The 16,997-nt window shown below is 27.8% G+C and overlaps 2 protein-coding genes and 1 non-coding gene across 3 annotated transcripts; 1 reads left to right on the top strand and 2 right to left on the bottom strand.

Annotated features, from left to right (window-relative positions):
* Window positions 1–3,288: 3,288 nt before the first annotated feature.
* On the bottom strand, window positions 3,289–6,097 carry Phum_PHUM291170 (serine proteinase inhibitor, putative; the record flags this gene model as incomplete). Its single annotated transcript, XM_002426981.1, has 7 exons — window positions 3,289–3,599; window positions 3,688–3,835; window positions 3,947–4,132; window positions 4,214–4,422; window positions 5,461–5,674; window positions 5,751–5,933; window positions 6,065–6,097. The coding sequence occupies 7 exons, from the start codon at window positions 6,095–6,097 to the stop codon at window positions 3,289–3,291; spliced, it is 1,284 nt and encodes a 427-aa protein (XP_002427026.1).
* A 3,410-nt stretch (window positions 6,098–9,507) lies between these two features.
* Window positions 9,508–11,149, bottom strand: Phum_PHUM291160 (uncharacterized protein; the record flags this gene model as incomplete). The annotated part of the gene is made up of 3 exons (XM_002426980.1): window positions 9,508–10,107; window positions 10,193–10,228; window positions 10,862–11,149. 3 exons carry the CDS (start codon window positions 11,147–11,149, stop codon window positions 9,508–9,510), a joined length of 924 nt encoding a protein of 307 aa, XP_002427025.1.
* Window positions 11,150–15,944: 4,795 nt separating this feature from the next.
* On the top strand, window positions 15,945–16,018 carry Phum_PHUM291150. Its single transcript has one exon. It is a non-coding gene; the product is annotated as a tRNA-Ile (tRNA).
* The last annotated feature ends 979 nt before the right edge of the window (window positions 16,019–16,997 follow it).

Here is a 16,997-nt window from a genome sequence, read left to right as displayed (position 1 = left end):
ATAACGAATAACTATAACGATATGTAAAACAGGTACAAAACAAAAAAACGTATAATTTTATTATTATTGTGTGTAAGCGGATGTGTTTGGAAAAATAACCTTATTTTATGTTTTGTTTTGATTTTACGTTAATTTGACAATGATGATGATGATGATGATGGTGGTGGTGGAGGTGATGGTGGTGATGATGATGATGATAGTGGTGAAATATTTAAGGGTCGTAAAAAAAAAATTGGTAACTGAATTTTTGACGAGACGTGCAAATGATCCATCCCTTTTATTCAAAAAAAAAAAAAAAAAAATTCATTCATTCATTCATTTTTTTTTGTTTGTTTGGTTGTTCAGGTACTGAATGAAAAGGGGGTAAAAATGTCATTTAAAAAAAAAATTTATTTTTTTTTGGGGTTGATGAATTATTCATTGTTATTATGACGGTGGTGGTGGTGATGACTCATCGTCATTTTTATAAATATGCAAAAAGATACCTTTTGTTTGTTTTTTTTGAGGGGGGAGGGAGAGGTAAAAAAAAACAGGTACGACATAATTTTAAATAGATTATTGCAAAATTATTATTATTCTCAAAAAAAATAATATTGTTTATCTAATTTAAAAAAAAAAAATTGTTGTTGTTGTTATTGCAAGTCATTCTTATTCATAAAAAAAAAAATTATTTCATCGATTTCGTTATAAATATTACGTGTAATAAAATTCCAGCGAGTCCCATTTCTTTTTTTTCTGGAAAAACAAAAAAACAACTCGAAAAAGGTTTAATTACTAAAAAGAAAAAAGGTTGAAAAGGTACAATATGACGAATTTCTTAATTAAATCAATTAATTTAAATTATTTGAAGGATTTAAAAAATTAAAAGTAATTTAACAAATAATAATAATAATAATAATAATAATAATAATAATAAAACAGGTTTTGCAAGAAAAAATTATCTTAATAAAATGATTTTAAATAAAAATGTTACGATAATAATAATAATAATAATAGATTTAAAAGGTTTACGGCCTTAATTTTTTTTTTCCTGAGACAAATGCAATTTAAATTTAATTTGAATAAAAAAAAAATAATAATAATAACGATAATAAAAGAATAATGGTGAAGGTATAAGGTATGATGGTTTGAAGGTTTCATGGAGAAAATAATAATAATAAGGAAAATCCAGTTGGCGAAAATCGATAATTAAAAAAAAAAAAAAAAATTTTTAAGCGATTTTTCCTGTCCGCAAGTAATTAAAAATTCCAGACGACGTTGATAGACGAGAGTCGAGTTTAAAAAAAATTTTTTTTTTTTTTTTTGGATTTTCCCATTTTTTTCCTTCGTTTGTTTGTTTGTTTGTTTGTGTCGTTTTTCGTCGTTTGTTTGTTTTTAATAACATTTCGTGTTTTTTTACGTAAATGAAATTTAAAAAAAAAAAAAAACTTGGAAATTTCGATTTTTTTTTTTTTCGTTATGATTCGAAGAGAAATTTTTAACGACAAACAAACAAACAAACAACCGCAAAAACAAATTGTTTGTTTTCGTTTGTTAATGATTACTAGAATTTTATTTTTCCTTACCGAGAATTCGTACCGGATGAATATTTATTTTTTTTTAATTATTATTAACAAATTTTAACGCCCTTTTTGAATTCTTGATAAAATATTTTTCATCGATGACATCTCGATGATGACCGAATAAGTTTTTCTAGAAAATTCTAAAATTATTATTATTATTATTATTATTATGTATTACGCATATGGAAGTAAATAAGCTTTTAAATCAGATACAATAGTTATAAAATAATGACAGGAGGGGGGGGGGAAAGGTCAATTTTTGTTACTCGTGATGATGCTGACGAGAGAGAGAGAGAGAGAGAGAGGGGGGGGGGAAAGAGAGAAAATCAAGTTCGGTTAATAATTAACTTTCTCTAATTAACCTCAGAAAAATAATAAAATAAATATTTAAATAAATTTTTAATTAATAAATAACAATAATAATAATAATAATAAATATTTTAACCTTTCGTGTATCAACAACAATAACTGGTTCCACAACGTCTGGTTGAAAAACGTTCAATTATTATTATTATTATTATTATTATTATTATTAATAAATTTTCCATATTTGGAATTGTTTTTTTTTTTGTTAATAAATGTTTGTATATTTTTAAAAATTTTTCGTTAATTTTTTTTAAATGATAAAAAAAATATTTTAAACGAGTGCAAAGTTTGACATGTTGCTTTTTTGCTTTCGTCAATGCCTCGAGCGTTTTTGGCATTTAAAAAACGTTACAAATGTTATTTTTTTTTTTATATAAAAAAGGTATTAGAAAGTTTGGGAATTTTCACATACGCAAAACATAATTTATTATTATTATTATTATTATTGCCGAAGGATTAATAAATTTTTTTTTATATTGATTTTATCACGTGGTAAAAAAAAAAAAAAAATCAATAAAACCGTCGATTCCAGACAAAGTAAAAAATAAAAATAAAAATAATCGTTTTAAAATGACAGTTTTTGACAGTTGGCATACCTGAAATTTAATTTAACAAAAAGTTCCGTCGGGAAAAATGAACAAAAATTTATTTAACATCTCATTAATAAATATTTTTATAAATAGTTATTAGATGTTTTAATTCTATGAATGATTGATTGATTGATTGATGTATATATGAATGAATTTTTGAATGAATGAATGAATGATGGATAAAACAAATAAAATACAAGAACGTGAAAATAAATTTAATCGCGTTTTCCCATTGACAAAATATAAATAAATAATAATAATAATAATAATAATAATTGTAAATTGAAAATAGGGAAACGTTTAATTAGTTTTTCTTTTTTTAAAAAAATTTTTAAAATGGTTTGAGTCATTATTAAAAAAAAAAAAAAATTGACTGACTGACTGAATGACTCAAAGTCAGTCAATCAGTCAGTCAGTCATTCATTACCTTGAAAGCTTTTTGAAAGTGAATAAAATTCCTGATTCGGTATCAATAAATGAAATCCAGTAGGAAAAAAATGAATCAAAAAATTTTCCAAGTGAGAGAGATGGAAGAAGAATTTTCTCTATATCTCTCTCTCTCTCTCTTTCTTTCGAATTCATGGCGGAATTGATTGACGTTTATAATTAATTTTAACGTATAAATAAAGACAAATATTTGTTAGCAAAGTGACAAATCCAAAGTTTGTTTGTTTGTTTGTTTGTATTTACTTAAAAAAAAAAAAAAAAACTAAACAGCGATATGATAAAATCGATTCATTTTTTATCATTATTATCATTATTTTTTCCTTTTATGATCTGTATCTGTATGATTGTCTGTAATCTGATTTGATTTTCTTTTGTTTGAGTTCGTGTAATTTAGTCGGAACGTTAGAAATCGATGATGAGATTACGGTAGAATTAACTTTTTTCATTTCATCTTTTTCTTTTTCTTCTTCATTTTTAACCGGGATTTTCGATTCGGAATCATCCGTTTCCGGTCCAACGTATTTTCCAACGAAAACTATCGTGTCAGTCGTGACATCTTCGATATAAAATAAAAATGGATGACTCGCGTTAAATAATTCGTCTTGAATTCCGATTTTATTGACGAGTTGCATTTCTAAAAAAAAAAAAACGACAAACATTAATCAACAAAATTAATTTTATTTAAAAAAACAAGAGAGAGAAAGAGAGAGAGAAAATGTTACCGGAAGCTGCAGCAGCAACGCTTCCTTCTTCTGTAACTTCTATTCCAGCTTTTTGTATAACGCTTGACACAGCCAAATTTTTAACTTGATTATTATGAACCAAACCTTTCATTTCACCAAACGAATCAAATATTTTACTAAAACCCAACTGAAACAAAAAGGAAAACAATAAAAAAAATTTTTTTTTTTTCGTTTACAATTTAAAAATGGCAACATGGCATTTAAAAAAAAAAAACAATTTTCATTTCGTTTCTTATACCTTTTTAAGAACAGGTTTTAAATCAGTTTTGTAATTGAATTTAAATTTAGGAAGTATGACTTCGACAGAAGTTTCATCGAGTCTCATTATTTGTTTTCTTATATCTGTTGGACTGACATTTTTTAAAATTTTTTCCAAACCGTTTTCTTTTTCTGGAAGTACTATGTACATTGAAAATTTGTCTCCCTGATAAAAAAAAAATTTGTTTAACATTTTTCATTTTTCCCTTTTATATTTAAACTAAAAAAATGATTTTTTCTTACTCACTTTGTACGGTAGCCTCAATATTTGTGCATCTATATCCGGTGATCTGATGTAATAAAAGTAATTAGTTTGTTTCATGTATGATATTTTTTTAGGTCCATTCGACGTTTCGAAATTTCCATCAAAAGATTCTTCAGGTTGAAAAACGGATTCCCAAGAACCTTTGAAATAAACGGCGTTAACGAGTAGCATCATTGCTTGATTGAGATTATCTAAAATTAAAAATAATTAAATTATTCGATTATGTAAGTAATGAATACCTTACATTGTAAAAATAAATATTTGATGACACGTTGAATGTTGCAACCACCGTTGACTTATTAGAATTGTTTTAAATAAATTTTAATTAAATACTTCGGGCGATGATTTCACACTTCGAAAAATTCACAAAAACAATAATTATTTTTTACCTTAATAAATAATAATAATAAATTTTCTGCAAACACATTGACAGGTTAAGCCCATCACAAAATGTGATTTTAATAATTAATCGTTTCACAGTAAATTTCTTCATTTTATAACTTAATTAATAATTAATAAACATAAAATTATTATTATTTAAACATTTTATATAAAATTTAAACTAAAATTCAACTTAAAAACATTTTTTTAAATAAAATTTTCAAGTAATAAGTTACTGATAAAATGAAAACAAAACCGTCGCCCGCCATAATCTAACCAGAGTTACCAACTTAAATTAATCCTACGAAAAAATTTGCCGCCACGTAATAAGTAAAAGCGCGCCAAACAAAAGAATGTTATTAAACCGTCGTTATTATCATTTATTTCGATGAGTTAAATTTTTAAAAATAAACTTTTAGGAAAATTCAAGCGTTCATTATTCATTAAAATTATTACGTAAGTAAGAAAAATTAAAAGTTTAAATATAATAATAATAATAATAAAAACGTTTGTTAAGGTTTAACTAGAAATCAAGCAAAAAAAAAAAAAAAGTGTATTAAGGTGTTAATAAGCGTGGGTTAGAATAACGTTTTTCTTTCATTATTGGCTTACGTCATGAGAAAATAACAGTAATTAAATATTTGAATAATAAAAGAGAGAGAATATTAACTAATAATCAAGAGTTTTAAATAAGAATGCCACGATAATTATTATTATTATTATTATGGTTGGTTAATTGATGTACACTAAAATAGATTTTATTGTTATAGATCGATCGAACGATGGCATAACCGTTAATTATTAAATAATAATTATTAATTTATGTAAATTGTTATTATTGTTTTTACCCTGAGTAATCAAATCTTTTATGTGTCCATGAGTAACAGATTCAACCCAATAATTTATTCTATCAATAGACGTTTTGTAATCCGTCATATTTAATTTTTCTATGTAGGCATTGTAATAAAGATAAAGAATTCTCTGGAACCAATTTTTCGGCGTCATAGATTGATCGACAAATATTTTTGTACCGATTTCCATGACGTAATTTTGATTCGTTGCCTGGAATTGAAAAAAATGAAGTTAAGAAAAAAAGATTCATTTGGATAAGTGGAATAAATTGTTCATTAAATTTCACCTGAAGTGATCTTAAAATGGCGCTTGTTTTCATTCTCGCATAATTTTTTTCATCTGGTAAGTGAAGAATTTTTTCTATTTCTTTTGCCGTTTCCCCCGACGAACCTTCGTATAACATGCTAATTAAAAATTTAACACTTATCGGTGATATTATTACATTTCCGGGATCTGATGCTGCTATTGTCTAAAAAAAACAAAACAATAACTCAAAAATGCTATGCCATATTAATAAGCCTAAAATTATAACAAAATATAAATCTCTCTCTCTTTCTTTCTCTCTCCTTAACATAGTTACACCGAATGATAGTCAGTAACCTTGCAATGTCGATGTGATAAACATGAAGCCATTGACTTTGGTATTAAAAAAAAAAAAACCGACAAATAATAAATTCCTGTCAGAGAGATTTCATTTTTGCAATTTTTTTTTTTAATTGACAGGAGAGATATTTATTAATGACAGATGATCTTCTCCCTTTATGAGAGAGAGAGAGAGAGGGGGGAGGGAGGGAGAGAGAAAGAAACATGATTAATAACCTTCTACACGCCACAACAACAACAATAATTTTTTTTTCGTCTCTAAAACAACAACAACAACAACTCGTTAAAATTAACAATATACGAAATGAATAATAATAATAATAATAACGAACCGTGCATAATTGCCAGTCGAAATAATCAAATTTTCCAACGTTGAAAGGAGGAGGATATTCATTTATTTCATCTGTTGATTCTTGGTCTTGATCTGTGGTTTCTCCTGACACGAATATCAAATTTAAAAACAAAACAAAAAAAATTAAACCAATTTTCTTCATTTTCTTTCCTTCTTATTCACACATTCACTAAATCTGAAATAGAAAAGAAAAGAAAAATTTTCGATCATTATAATTTTCAAAACCAAAAACCAAAAAAATCAATGATGCGTATCACAAAAAAAGAAAAAGAAAAAGTTTTTTTAATTTGTTTTCTATTTACACGTTTCGTGTTTTTTTTTTCTTTGTAATCGTGGGATTAGGTTTTTTTACGACTTCACTCGGAATTCATTTTACGGTTTATTTTACAACAATAATAATAAATTTTTTTTTTTTTTTTTTTTTTAACGACAAAGAAATTGAGGCCGATTAACGTTTTTAACACGGGTATATAATCATCATTATTATTATCATTATCGCTACCTGTCGTACCTTAAAATTTTTTATTTCTATTTAAAAAGAAAAAAAGAAAATTTTCGCCACGTTTTTGTTTTCGTAATAAAATAAAAAAAATGTCAACTTTCGCTATTATGTGCAAAACGAGGATTGCCTCCTGCCCCGCCGGAAGTTGTCGTGCCTTAATTTAAACAAACAACAAACAGTTTGTTAAAAATGACCGTTAAATAATTACTTTAATACCTTATCAAAAAAAAATTTCAAAACGTTCGCGAACGCGCGAAAATTCCTTTAAAAAAAAAAAAAAACCCGACGAAAACGCGAAGTTTAATAAAAAGTTAATCGATCGAAAATCGACGTGGAACGAGAAAAAAAATTTATTATTATTATTATTATTATTATTATTTAATTTCACGTTCCGGTAAAAAAATTTTAAAATTAAAAATAAAATAAATAAAATAAAATAATAAAAAAAAAAAACGCGCGTACTTACGTTTATATATAAAAATTATGTCGGACGTATGTCGAATCCTCACGATATCTGCTTCGTTTTTGTTGTTTTTGTTGTTGTTGTTGTTGTTGTCGTGGTTGTCGCGGTTGTCGAATGTTTTAGTTGAATGTTCTCACTGAAATTTAACATTTATAACTCATCATCTTAGTTTTTGCACTGAGCGTACATACCGCGCACACACGCACACGCACACACACACACACTCAGACCTGATTATCTCGCTTCCAGTTTTGATTGTTTTTTAAAACGTGACCTTCATTACTTCCAACTCTCGGTTTGTGTGAAATTTTTTTTTTTTTTTTTTTTTTTTTTTCAGGCGCGGTTGTTTTGAGGTTTGTTTTGGTTTCTCTTTTTTTTTTCTTCTTCAAATAAATGTAAATTTTGCGCATGCGTGTACGTATTTTCGTAACGACGTAATCAATCAATCCATCCATTCATATTTTCATTCTTTAAAAATTATTTTATTTTTCCAAAAAAATGGTGAAAAAATTTAAACGTTGACGTTATTATGACATTATCACCGTTATCACTATTATCACTATTATCACTATTTATTAATAATTCGGTTGTGAAAAAAAACGGAAATGGAGATTACTTATGTTGTGACGTCACCATTCTTCTTTTTTTTGAATTCAACAAAATTTTTATTTGGAATCTCGCGCACACGAGCGTACATCATCATTATCATCATTATCATCATCATCATCATTATTATTATTATTTATAAAGTGCCCTTGATAACCATCTTCCCTCCCCTCCCCCCATTATAACCTCGTAAATAAAAAAAATTTTTTTTTTTTTTGAGTAAATTACATGAAAATAATTAATGGCCGACGGATACGCATCGTGGTAATAATAATAATAATACTTATTATTATTATTATTATTATTATAACACGTTACACGAATGTAACGTTCGATGGTTTTTTTTTCTCGTGCCACGTTGTTGCGTAGGATGAAATGAAAAGAAAGAAACAAAAAAAAAAAAAAAAAAACGTTTGCGAAGATTTAAAAAAAAATAAATAAGTAATGATGATGATGATGACGATGTTGTTGATGATGATGATGATGATGATGATTATGTATAATTACGATGATGATACTAATGATGATGAAATATTATGCGTGAAAACTTTCTTTTTTTTTTTTCTTTTCTTTCGGTAATTAAAAAGTAGTTTTTGATTTATTTTTGTAATTTCGCGCGTGAGTGCGTGAGTGCGTGTCATTAACCCGAACTCGCTTTTCAATTTCACCATTACGTCAAATTTAAAAAACAGAAGAAATCGAATGACATTTTAGTAACGTTTTGACAATTTTAAAAAAAATTTCCCTGCATTTCGACAATTTCCCCCCCCCCCCCCGTCTTTCCAACTTCTTCCACACTTGATTTTTCCCTGTCCTATTTATTTTCTTTTTTTTTTTTATTGTAAATTTTGTTTGCCGGCGGCCATTTTTCAAATTTGACGCTTTTAATAATAATTAAAATTCGTTAGAAATATTGAGTAATTTTTTTAAATAAAAAAAAACCGCGTGAAATTTTATTTTATGTTTCCCTCGAGGTAAAAATCTAATAATAATAATAATAATAATAATAATAATAAAAATACCTGAATAAATTTAATAAAAAAAAAAAACCGAAAACTCGACGATTCTTAAAATTTACGGTCACGGTATGTTAACGCCAATCATATACGTAAACATCCTTTAAACTTTACGTCATTTAAAATTCGTTGAAATTCGTTTTTCCGATTTTAACAAAAAAAAAAAAAAACTTATCAATAAATCAATAAATCAATAAATCGATAATAAATTAATCATTATTACTAATTTTTTTTTGTTAACGTTAAATAAAATTAAAATTTTTTTTTATTTTTTTTTTTTACAACATAAAAATTTTTTTACAGTTAAAACTAACGAATTAAAAATTTATAATCAAATAAAAAAATTCGATATTTTTATATATATATTTTAATACTGCTTACGTCACCATCGAATAAAATCATAATAATAATAATATAGTTCTTTAAAAAAAAAAAAATGGCGGGAAAAATTTTTTGTTTTTTTTTTTTTTTTTTTTTTACTCGCGCTTTTAAAATTATCAATTAACAAATATTAACGCATCGAAGATTTTTCTTAGGTAAATTTGATGTGAAATGATAAGATTCAGTCCTTTCGTTTCCGTTTCCGGCATTTTCTCCAATCATTTCACCGTTTCCGTCGTCGACGTTGCCGACGTTGCCATCGTCATCCGATTCATCGACGGCACCGCCTTCTTTTAATTTATTTTTAACGGTTTTTCCTCCCATTAATTCATCCAACGAAAGTTTTTCTCTTTCTATTATCGATCTCACTAAATTTTCCAGAGTGAATAAATGATCGTCTATCGCTTCCGGTATGTTTTCCCGTATGAATTCGGCCAATTTCAAAAGGTATTCGACGTTGTGACCGGAATTACCGGACGAATTGACTATTTGATTTGCTATTTCCGGTAGTGGAGAATCACCCAACCAATATTGATTCGACGACGTTGCCAAATATAAAATAACCGGAAACGGTTTGACGACGGATGTTTTATCATCATCTTGTCTCGGGTAAAATGTCGATATCGTCGTGAGGTACCCACCGAGTTTGCACTCCCTGTTGTCCAAATACGAAAAAGCTTCTTTTTCTTTAACTTGGAAAGCTTGACCCCACACGGTACCCTGAAAATGCAAACGAAAAAACTTTTCTCAAACTCTCATCTTCCCCGCCCCCTTCCTCCCTTCCCCGACATTAAATAATACTCACCGTATCATCCTCTATCAGTGTTGCCACTCTGCCAAGCTGAAAATGATAAATAAATGCATGAATGTTTGTGAATATAAATTCTCTCTTTCTCTCTCTTTCTCCCCCCCCCCTCTCTCTCTCTCTCTCTCTCCGACATTGTTCGACAAATATGTAAAAATCTGTCGACTAATGATTAAAGCAATTAACATTTGAATAATACCGATCATTAATCACCTTTTGCCGATTCGCATGCAAAACTTTTCAATTTTTCATTTGGGGGGCGGACGCGGGGGGCGGTTGGGACGGGACGGGGCGGGGCGCGGGGGGGGGGGAAATCAGAAGAACGAAAAAAAAAATCAGGACCGTAAATTGGATAAATTTTTACAACAAATCTTGTGAGCAGACGACGTTATTAGATTCCTTACGGCCTATCAATTCTTTTTTTGAATCAAATTCTTCGACAAAAGTTCACGAACCGTCGACACTTTGTAAATTCGACACTTTTTCCTTTATCTTAATGTTTTGCTTATGATTTTGCTGACTTGTTCTTTCGCATTGATAACAACCACACAAACGACAATTGTCGAATAAATTAGGCACGTATCCATTCGCGTGACGTGGTAATAACGTTAAGAGTGGGGGCGCGGGATCTTGGGGGTTTCGAGCAAAGAGTAAAAATTTTCCAGATACCTTTTTATGCGTTCCTCTATGCGTTGCATTTCCCTGCCAAAATTTCCTGGAAAATCCTTTTATGAATCCGGTCATTGATTTTTCGTACGTAAATCCCTGATTCCAGCAGAGAGATCCATAACCGAATATCCACATTCCCGTACCGTCGGGTTGTTCATCCTCTTCTAACCAGTCAAAATTTTGTATCGTTAATTCAATCATTTCACTCGTTGGTACTCCCGTGACGTCATCAACTTTTATTTGTTTTTCGTTACGTGGTGACGAAGACGATGGAAGAAAGGATTTCATATAATCATCATCATCATCGTAATTTATCATATTTGAATTGTTCGACGCGGCCATTTTCTTTATTATAATAATAATAATATTCTATTTAACTAAAAAATTAAAAAAAAATTCAAAAATTTTCCCGCCAAAAAATTAGAAAAAAAAAAAAAAACCAAGAAAACTCACCGGGTGAAAAAAAAAAAAAAAAAAACAATTTTACGTAAAACCTTTTTCTTTTTTTAAAAAAATGTCGTGTTTTATTACATTTATTATTATTATTATTAATATTTCCATGCGAAAATAATAATAATAATATTAAATGAACGACAAACGAGCGGAATCGACAAACAAAAACAACCGGAAATAAGGAAAACTTCGTCGATGTCAACTTTTAAACTCTTTCTAAACGTTTTCTCACTTTTCATTACGCATTTATAGAAATAATGTTTTTTAAAGCGCGACACACATTTATTATTATTATTATTATTATTACTGCGATGATGATGATGATAATGGGGATGGTGATAATAATGATAATAATGATGATGATGATGATGAACTCGAAAACTAGATAATTAAAAATCCTTGACATTCAAATAAATAAATTTTGCATGCAAAGTGTTTGTGGATGTTTGCCAATGCAACAAAAACAAAAATTATGTTACGTAATTTGTCATTATTTTTATTATTATTATTATTATTATTATTATTATTATCATCATCATCATCATCATCATCGTAATCATGGCGACATTTTTTTCCTTCGTCAAAAAATTTTTTTTTTTAACAACAACAAACGAATTTTAAATAAATTATTATTTAAATAGGGTCACTCGGACAACGACAACAACAATAATAATAATAATAATAATAAGTCATTACCGTGGGATTTATTGTAAACCGGAAACGGAAGAAAAAGTTTTCATTGACAGGTCACTTCCGATATTCGAACGAAAATTTTTTTTTTTTTAAATAAATTTCGTTTTGGGGGGAGGAAACGTTAATGGGATATTAATAATAATAATGTGAACGGTTCGAATAATTTCGCTGGACAAAAAAAAATTTCTTTTCTCGCGCCATTTTGAATTCTGACAACAACAATAGTAACAATGGCAAAAAGTATTAGTGATAATAATGATAATAATATAAGTTTTATAGTTCGCTTACCTATTTAAATTTTTCTACGTGATGATAAAATAAAACATTTAAATATTTTTTATCATTCCAAATTATTATTATTATTATTATTATCTAGTGTTTGTTATACGGCGTTGTTTGTATTTCGTGCGATTTTCATCATCTGGTCAACTGTAACAAACAAACAAACAAACAAAATAAAATAAATTTGTTTTTGTTTTAATAAGTAACAAAAAAAAAAAAAAAAAATTGTTCATTGTTTGTTTGTTCGACAACAAACAATTCCAATAAAAGGGGAAATGAAAATAAATACGGAAATGACGTCGAACACACAACAAAAACAAAAACAAAAATACGCGAACGATAAAAAATTTTTTTTTTTTCGATAAAATCAAATTTCGATTTCGATTTTTTAACCATTTCCGGTTGGGATTAACGGAAAATTGAAAAAAATAAAAAAAAACGCACACGCGCGAAATTCTCGAATGTAAAGCAGAAGAAAAGTTTTGTTTTCGGAAGCATTTAAATGTAAATAATGGTTTTTAGCAGACGACAATTTTCTTTCTTTTTTTTTTACGGATTTACCGGAAATATTAAAAAAAAAAACAAAATGGCGTAATCGGCATAGAAATAATTTTTCAATCAATAATTTATTTAAATTTGACTAAATATTTTTTAATTAAATCCTGGAATTTTTTTTTTTTTTTCATTTTTGTAATTTTCCAGTAATTATTATCATCATTATTATCATCATCATCATCATTATTCGCGACGATTTTTATGAAAAAAAAAAAAAAATAATAATTATTATTGACTTAAATTATTATTTATTGATAATGAATGTGAGTCGATTGTTTTATTATTTAAATATAACTGCGTAATTATGCCGTTTGAATGTATCAGGTATGAAAACATTTAGGATCGTCGTAGTAGTTTTTAAACCGGAAATGACGTCACTATACGTAAAACAAAATTTTTCCCGAATTTTATATTATTTAAACGAATTGAAATTTAATTTTTTCTGTATTACTTTTACTCTCTCTCTCTCTCTCTCTCTCTCTCTTTCATTCTCTGTTTCTCTCTCCCTCTCTCTCTTTCATTCTCTGTTTCTCTCTTTCTCTCTCTCTCTCTCTCTTTCATTCTCTGTTTCTCTCTTTCTCTCTCTCTCTCTCTCTTTTCCTTTGTTTGTTCAAAATTTCTTTTGCGTTATCAAAACTCAGTAAATTTGAACAAACAGGAAGAAAATTTTTTTCATTTTCTTTCTGCCTTTACCTTTTCATACGCACACGCACGCATTTTTTCACCGCCTCGTTTATAACCCCCCTTATTTGTATATATAGTTACGCAAATTAAATAATAATAATAATAATAATAATAATGATGATGATTTTAAAACGGTCGAAAGGTGAAAACAAAGACAAAAACAATAACAAGAAAACGTCACTCGTAAATAAATCATATTTATCTCTCGTGTTTTTGTATGTAAAAAAAAAAAAAAAAACAATAAAATATTTTCATAACATTTTTTTTGAATTTTAATAATTTTAATGACGTCACTTATTAGTGACGACTACCTGTCAGGTTTCAATTCGAACTTTGATGTATTAAATGAAAAAAAAAAAAAAAAAAAAAATGAAATTGCCGGGAGTGAAACGAGTCGAATAAACAATATTCAAAGTTAAACAACCTTAAAATTTACCCTATCAATCACATTATCATCATCATCAGTATTATTACTATTATTATCATTATTAATTATAACGTAATCAATGTAAAAACTGCAGAAGATGCATCGACAGTGATAACTGATAAAGGAAAAATCAGGCACTCGATTGAGGGAAAAAAAAGAATCGGGGGAAAAGGGGGAAAACGGGAATAAAAGACGTTAGAGACGCGTACCAATTCGAACCTGATTTACCTGTGATAATAATAATAATAATAATCAAAAGGAAAAAAAAATTTTTTATATGAAATTTTAAGTCTTGTGCTGCAGCAGCCCGTTTAGTCCCCCAGGTTTTTTTTTATCCACGATTACGGTTCTCGTAATAAGTGAGTGAATGAATGAATGAATGAATGACTGAATGAGAATGACTTGCTGTCGTAAAAAAAAAAAATTAATGAATTGAATAAAAATTCATTTCGTGACACTTTCTTGACACGTTTAATATTTTTTTTTTTACAACAACAACAAAATAAAAAGTTTTTTTAGTTTTTCGTGTACGAATTAATTAATAATTTTTAAAGCAGAAGAAAAAAAGAAACGATTAAAATTGCGATTGTATTAACCACAAAAAAAAAAAAATAGAAAGAAAACTGACCTTTTTATTTTATCCCATCATTGTCTTGTTTTAACTTGACGTAAATTTTTAAGAGAGAAAGAGAGAGAGAGAAAGAGAGAAAAAGAAAGAAACCATAGAGTAAAAAAATAAATAATTATTTTTATTGTTTGTAACGTCTATGGTCGAACGTTCGTTAAGTCAGTTTTTTTTTTTTTTTTTATTTAAATAATTTTTTCTCCTTCCGATTAAACCTTCTTAACAAATTAACTTTAAATATTATTATTATTATTAATATTTCGCGGGGGGGGGGGGTAAAAAAAAATAATAATAATAATACGACCATTTTAAATTAACCGTAGGTAAACTTTTTATTTACAATCCGCGCCATCTATTAAATATTATTATAACTATTATTTGAATTAGTTCGCGCAATCGACGCTAGGGATTTTTTCCCCTCCCTTTTCCCTTAAAATTAATGTAGGAGATTAACGTACGAGGAAATATTTTTTTAAAAAATAAATAATTAATAAATTATTAACGCCCGAAAATTATTAAAACATTCAAGCAGACGAACAAACGACGGCGAAGAAACAAATAAAAAAAAATAAATTACAACAATTTAATTTGTATTATGGGGGAATCCCCTCGCACTTAAAATCCGTTAATGTCAGTGCAAAATTTTTCCTTGTTAATTCGTCTAAATAATTTGTATTCTATTCCTATCATAAATAATAATAATAATAAAATATATACTGAAGCGTAAACATACGAGAAACGAAATAAAAATAAATAAATAAATTAAAGTACGTCACCTAAAAGAAAAAATTTTCCTATTCCCATGAATCCTGCCACGCATAAGATCGCCCGAACGTAAAACGATAATAATAATACTAACAACAATAACGATTATTATTATTATTACTACTATCACTCGTTATGTTATTTTCACTGACCCTCTCGAAACAACTTAAAATAATAAATTAAACCCATGCGTGTGTGCGTCTGAGAACGCGCCATATCTCAAATTCAAATAGCCTTCACTTGTTTAATAATTGTTATTGTTTCACATTTAAAATCATATAAACTTTAATACGATCTCGTACGAATTTGATCACGTTTTTGTTTTGTTTTGTTTTTCTAAATAAAAATAATTTAAATGAAAACATTCGAATATGATGCAATGTTATATTTACAGTTTCGTGATGATCATTCTGTCGGTAAAAGCAAAAATTTTTGTTTTTTTTTTTTTTGATTGGTTTTCGTTTCGATGATTCTAAAACGCGATTGGTTCTCCTGAAGAACTACGTCATCAATGTTTTTATACGTGAACTGTTTCATTCGTGTATGCGTTATCGTTATTCGTTTTAAATTTCATGTTATGTAGCCACGGTTGTACAACTGGCCCATTAGCTCAGTTGGTTAGAGCGTCGTGCTAATAACGCGAAGGTCGTGGGTTCGATCCCCCCATGGGCCAAAGTATATTTTTTTTCTTTTTTTTTTTTTTGAATTTTTAATTTCCGCGCACTAATTTCAACCGAAAATATTATCATTATTATTATCATTTAAATAAAAATAAACAAAAGTCGAAAACGTTGTCGTTTTCCGTCGCGAGGAAAAAAAAAAAAAAAAAACAAATTAAAAAGGGATATATGTCAGGGTGGATTAAAAACGTAAACAGGTTTTCAAATGCAGGGCCGTATTTAATTACGATTACAAGATCAATTTACATATTATTATTATTATTATTATTATAAATGTCCGCATATTTCCGCAACCGTGGATTTCCTATTTTTTTGGGTAAAAACGTATCTAACCCATGATAAGGAGAAAAATCATTTTCCGGCATTAAAGGTTTGGGTCACGCCTTATTGATAATCAATCGATCAATTTGATAACTTATTAATAATAATAATAATAATAAAATTTAAAAGAAGAAACCATCCAGGAAATTGTACTATGTGGGACGGCCCACATTCTTCGGAAAATACTCTATAAATAGCACCAACGTGAATTTATCCCTAAGGAATCGTCGGGTAGAAACCTGGAATAAATGAACCTAAAAACCCTGACAAATAAGAGCCTTGTCGTGTTTAAAAGCGACAATAATAATAATAATAATAAAATATAAAAAACAAATTTTGTCGTTTAGAAAATAAGTTTAAAAAAAAGTGAAATGATCGTGTCAGGAGGTAAAACGAATCGTGGCTCCAGGCAAAAAAAATCCTAATCCGAAAAAAAAATCATTAAAGAGTATAAAAAAAGATTTTCAATTTTTTTTTACTCCCTACGTCGTTCGTTACCGTGTAAAAAGAAAAAAAAACTCCCACGATAAATATAATTGCACACACGCACACACTCTATGACAATCCGTACGAAAAAAAAAAAATGTTATTTTACATCAATTCTACCAACTTAACAAAAGTTTTATACTAACGGTAAATTTTTTTTTTCGG

This window comes from Pediculus humanus, genomic scaffold (genome assembly GCF_000006295.1).
Source record: "Pediculus humanus corporis 1103172107673 genomic scaffold, whole genome shotgun sequence".
NCBI lineage: Eukaryota > Metazoa > Arthropoda > Insecta > Psocodea > Pediculidae > Pediculus > Pediculus humanus.
Note: the sequence above shows the minus strand (reverse complement) of the source record. Positions and strands in the feature narration are given on the sequence as shown.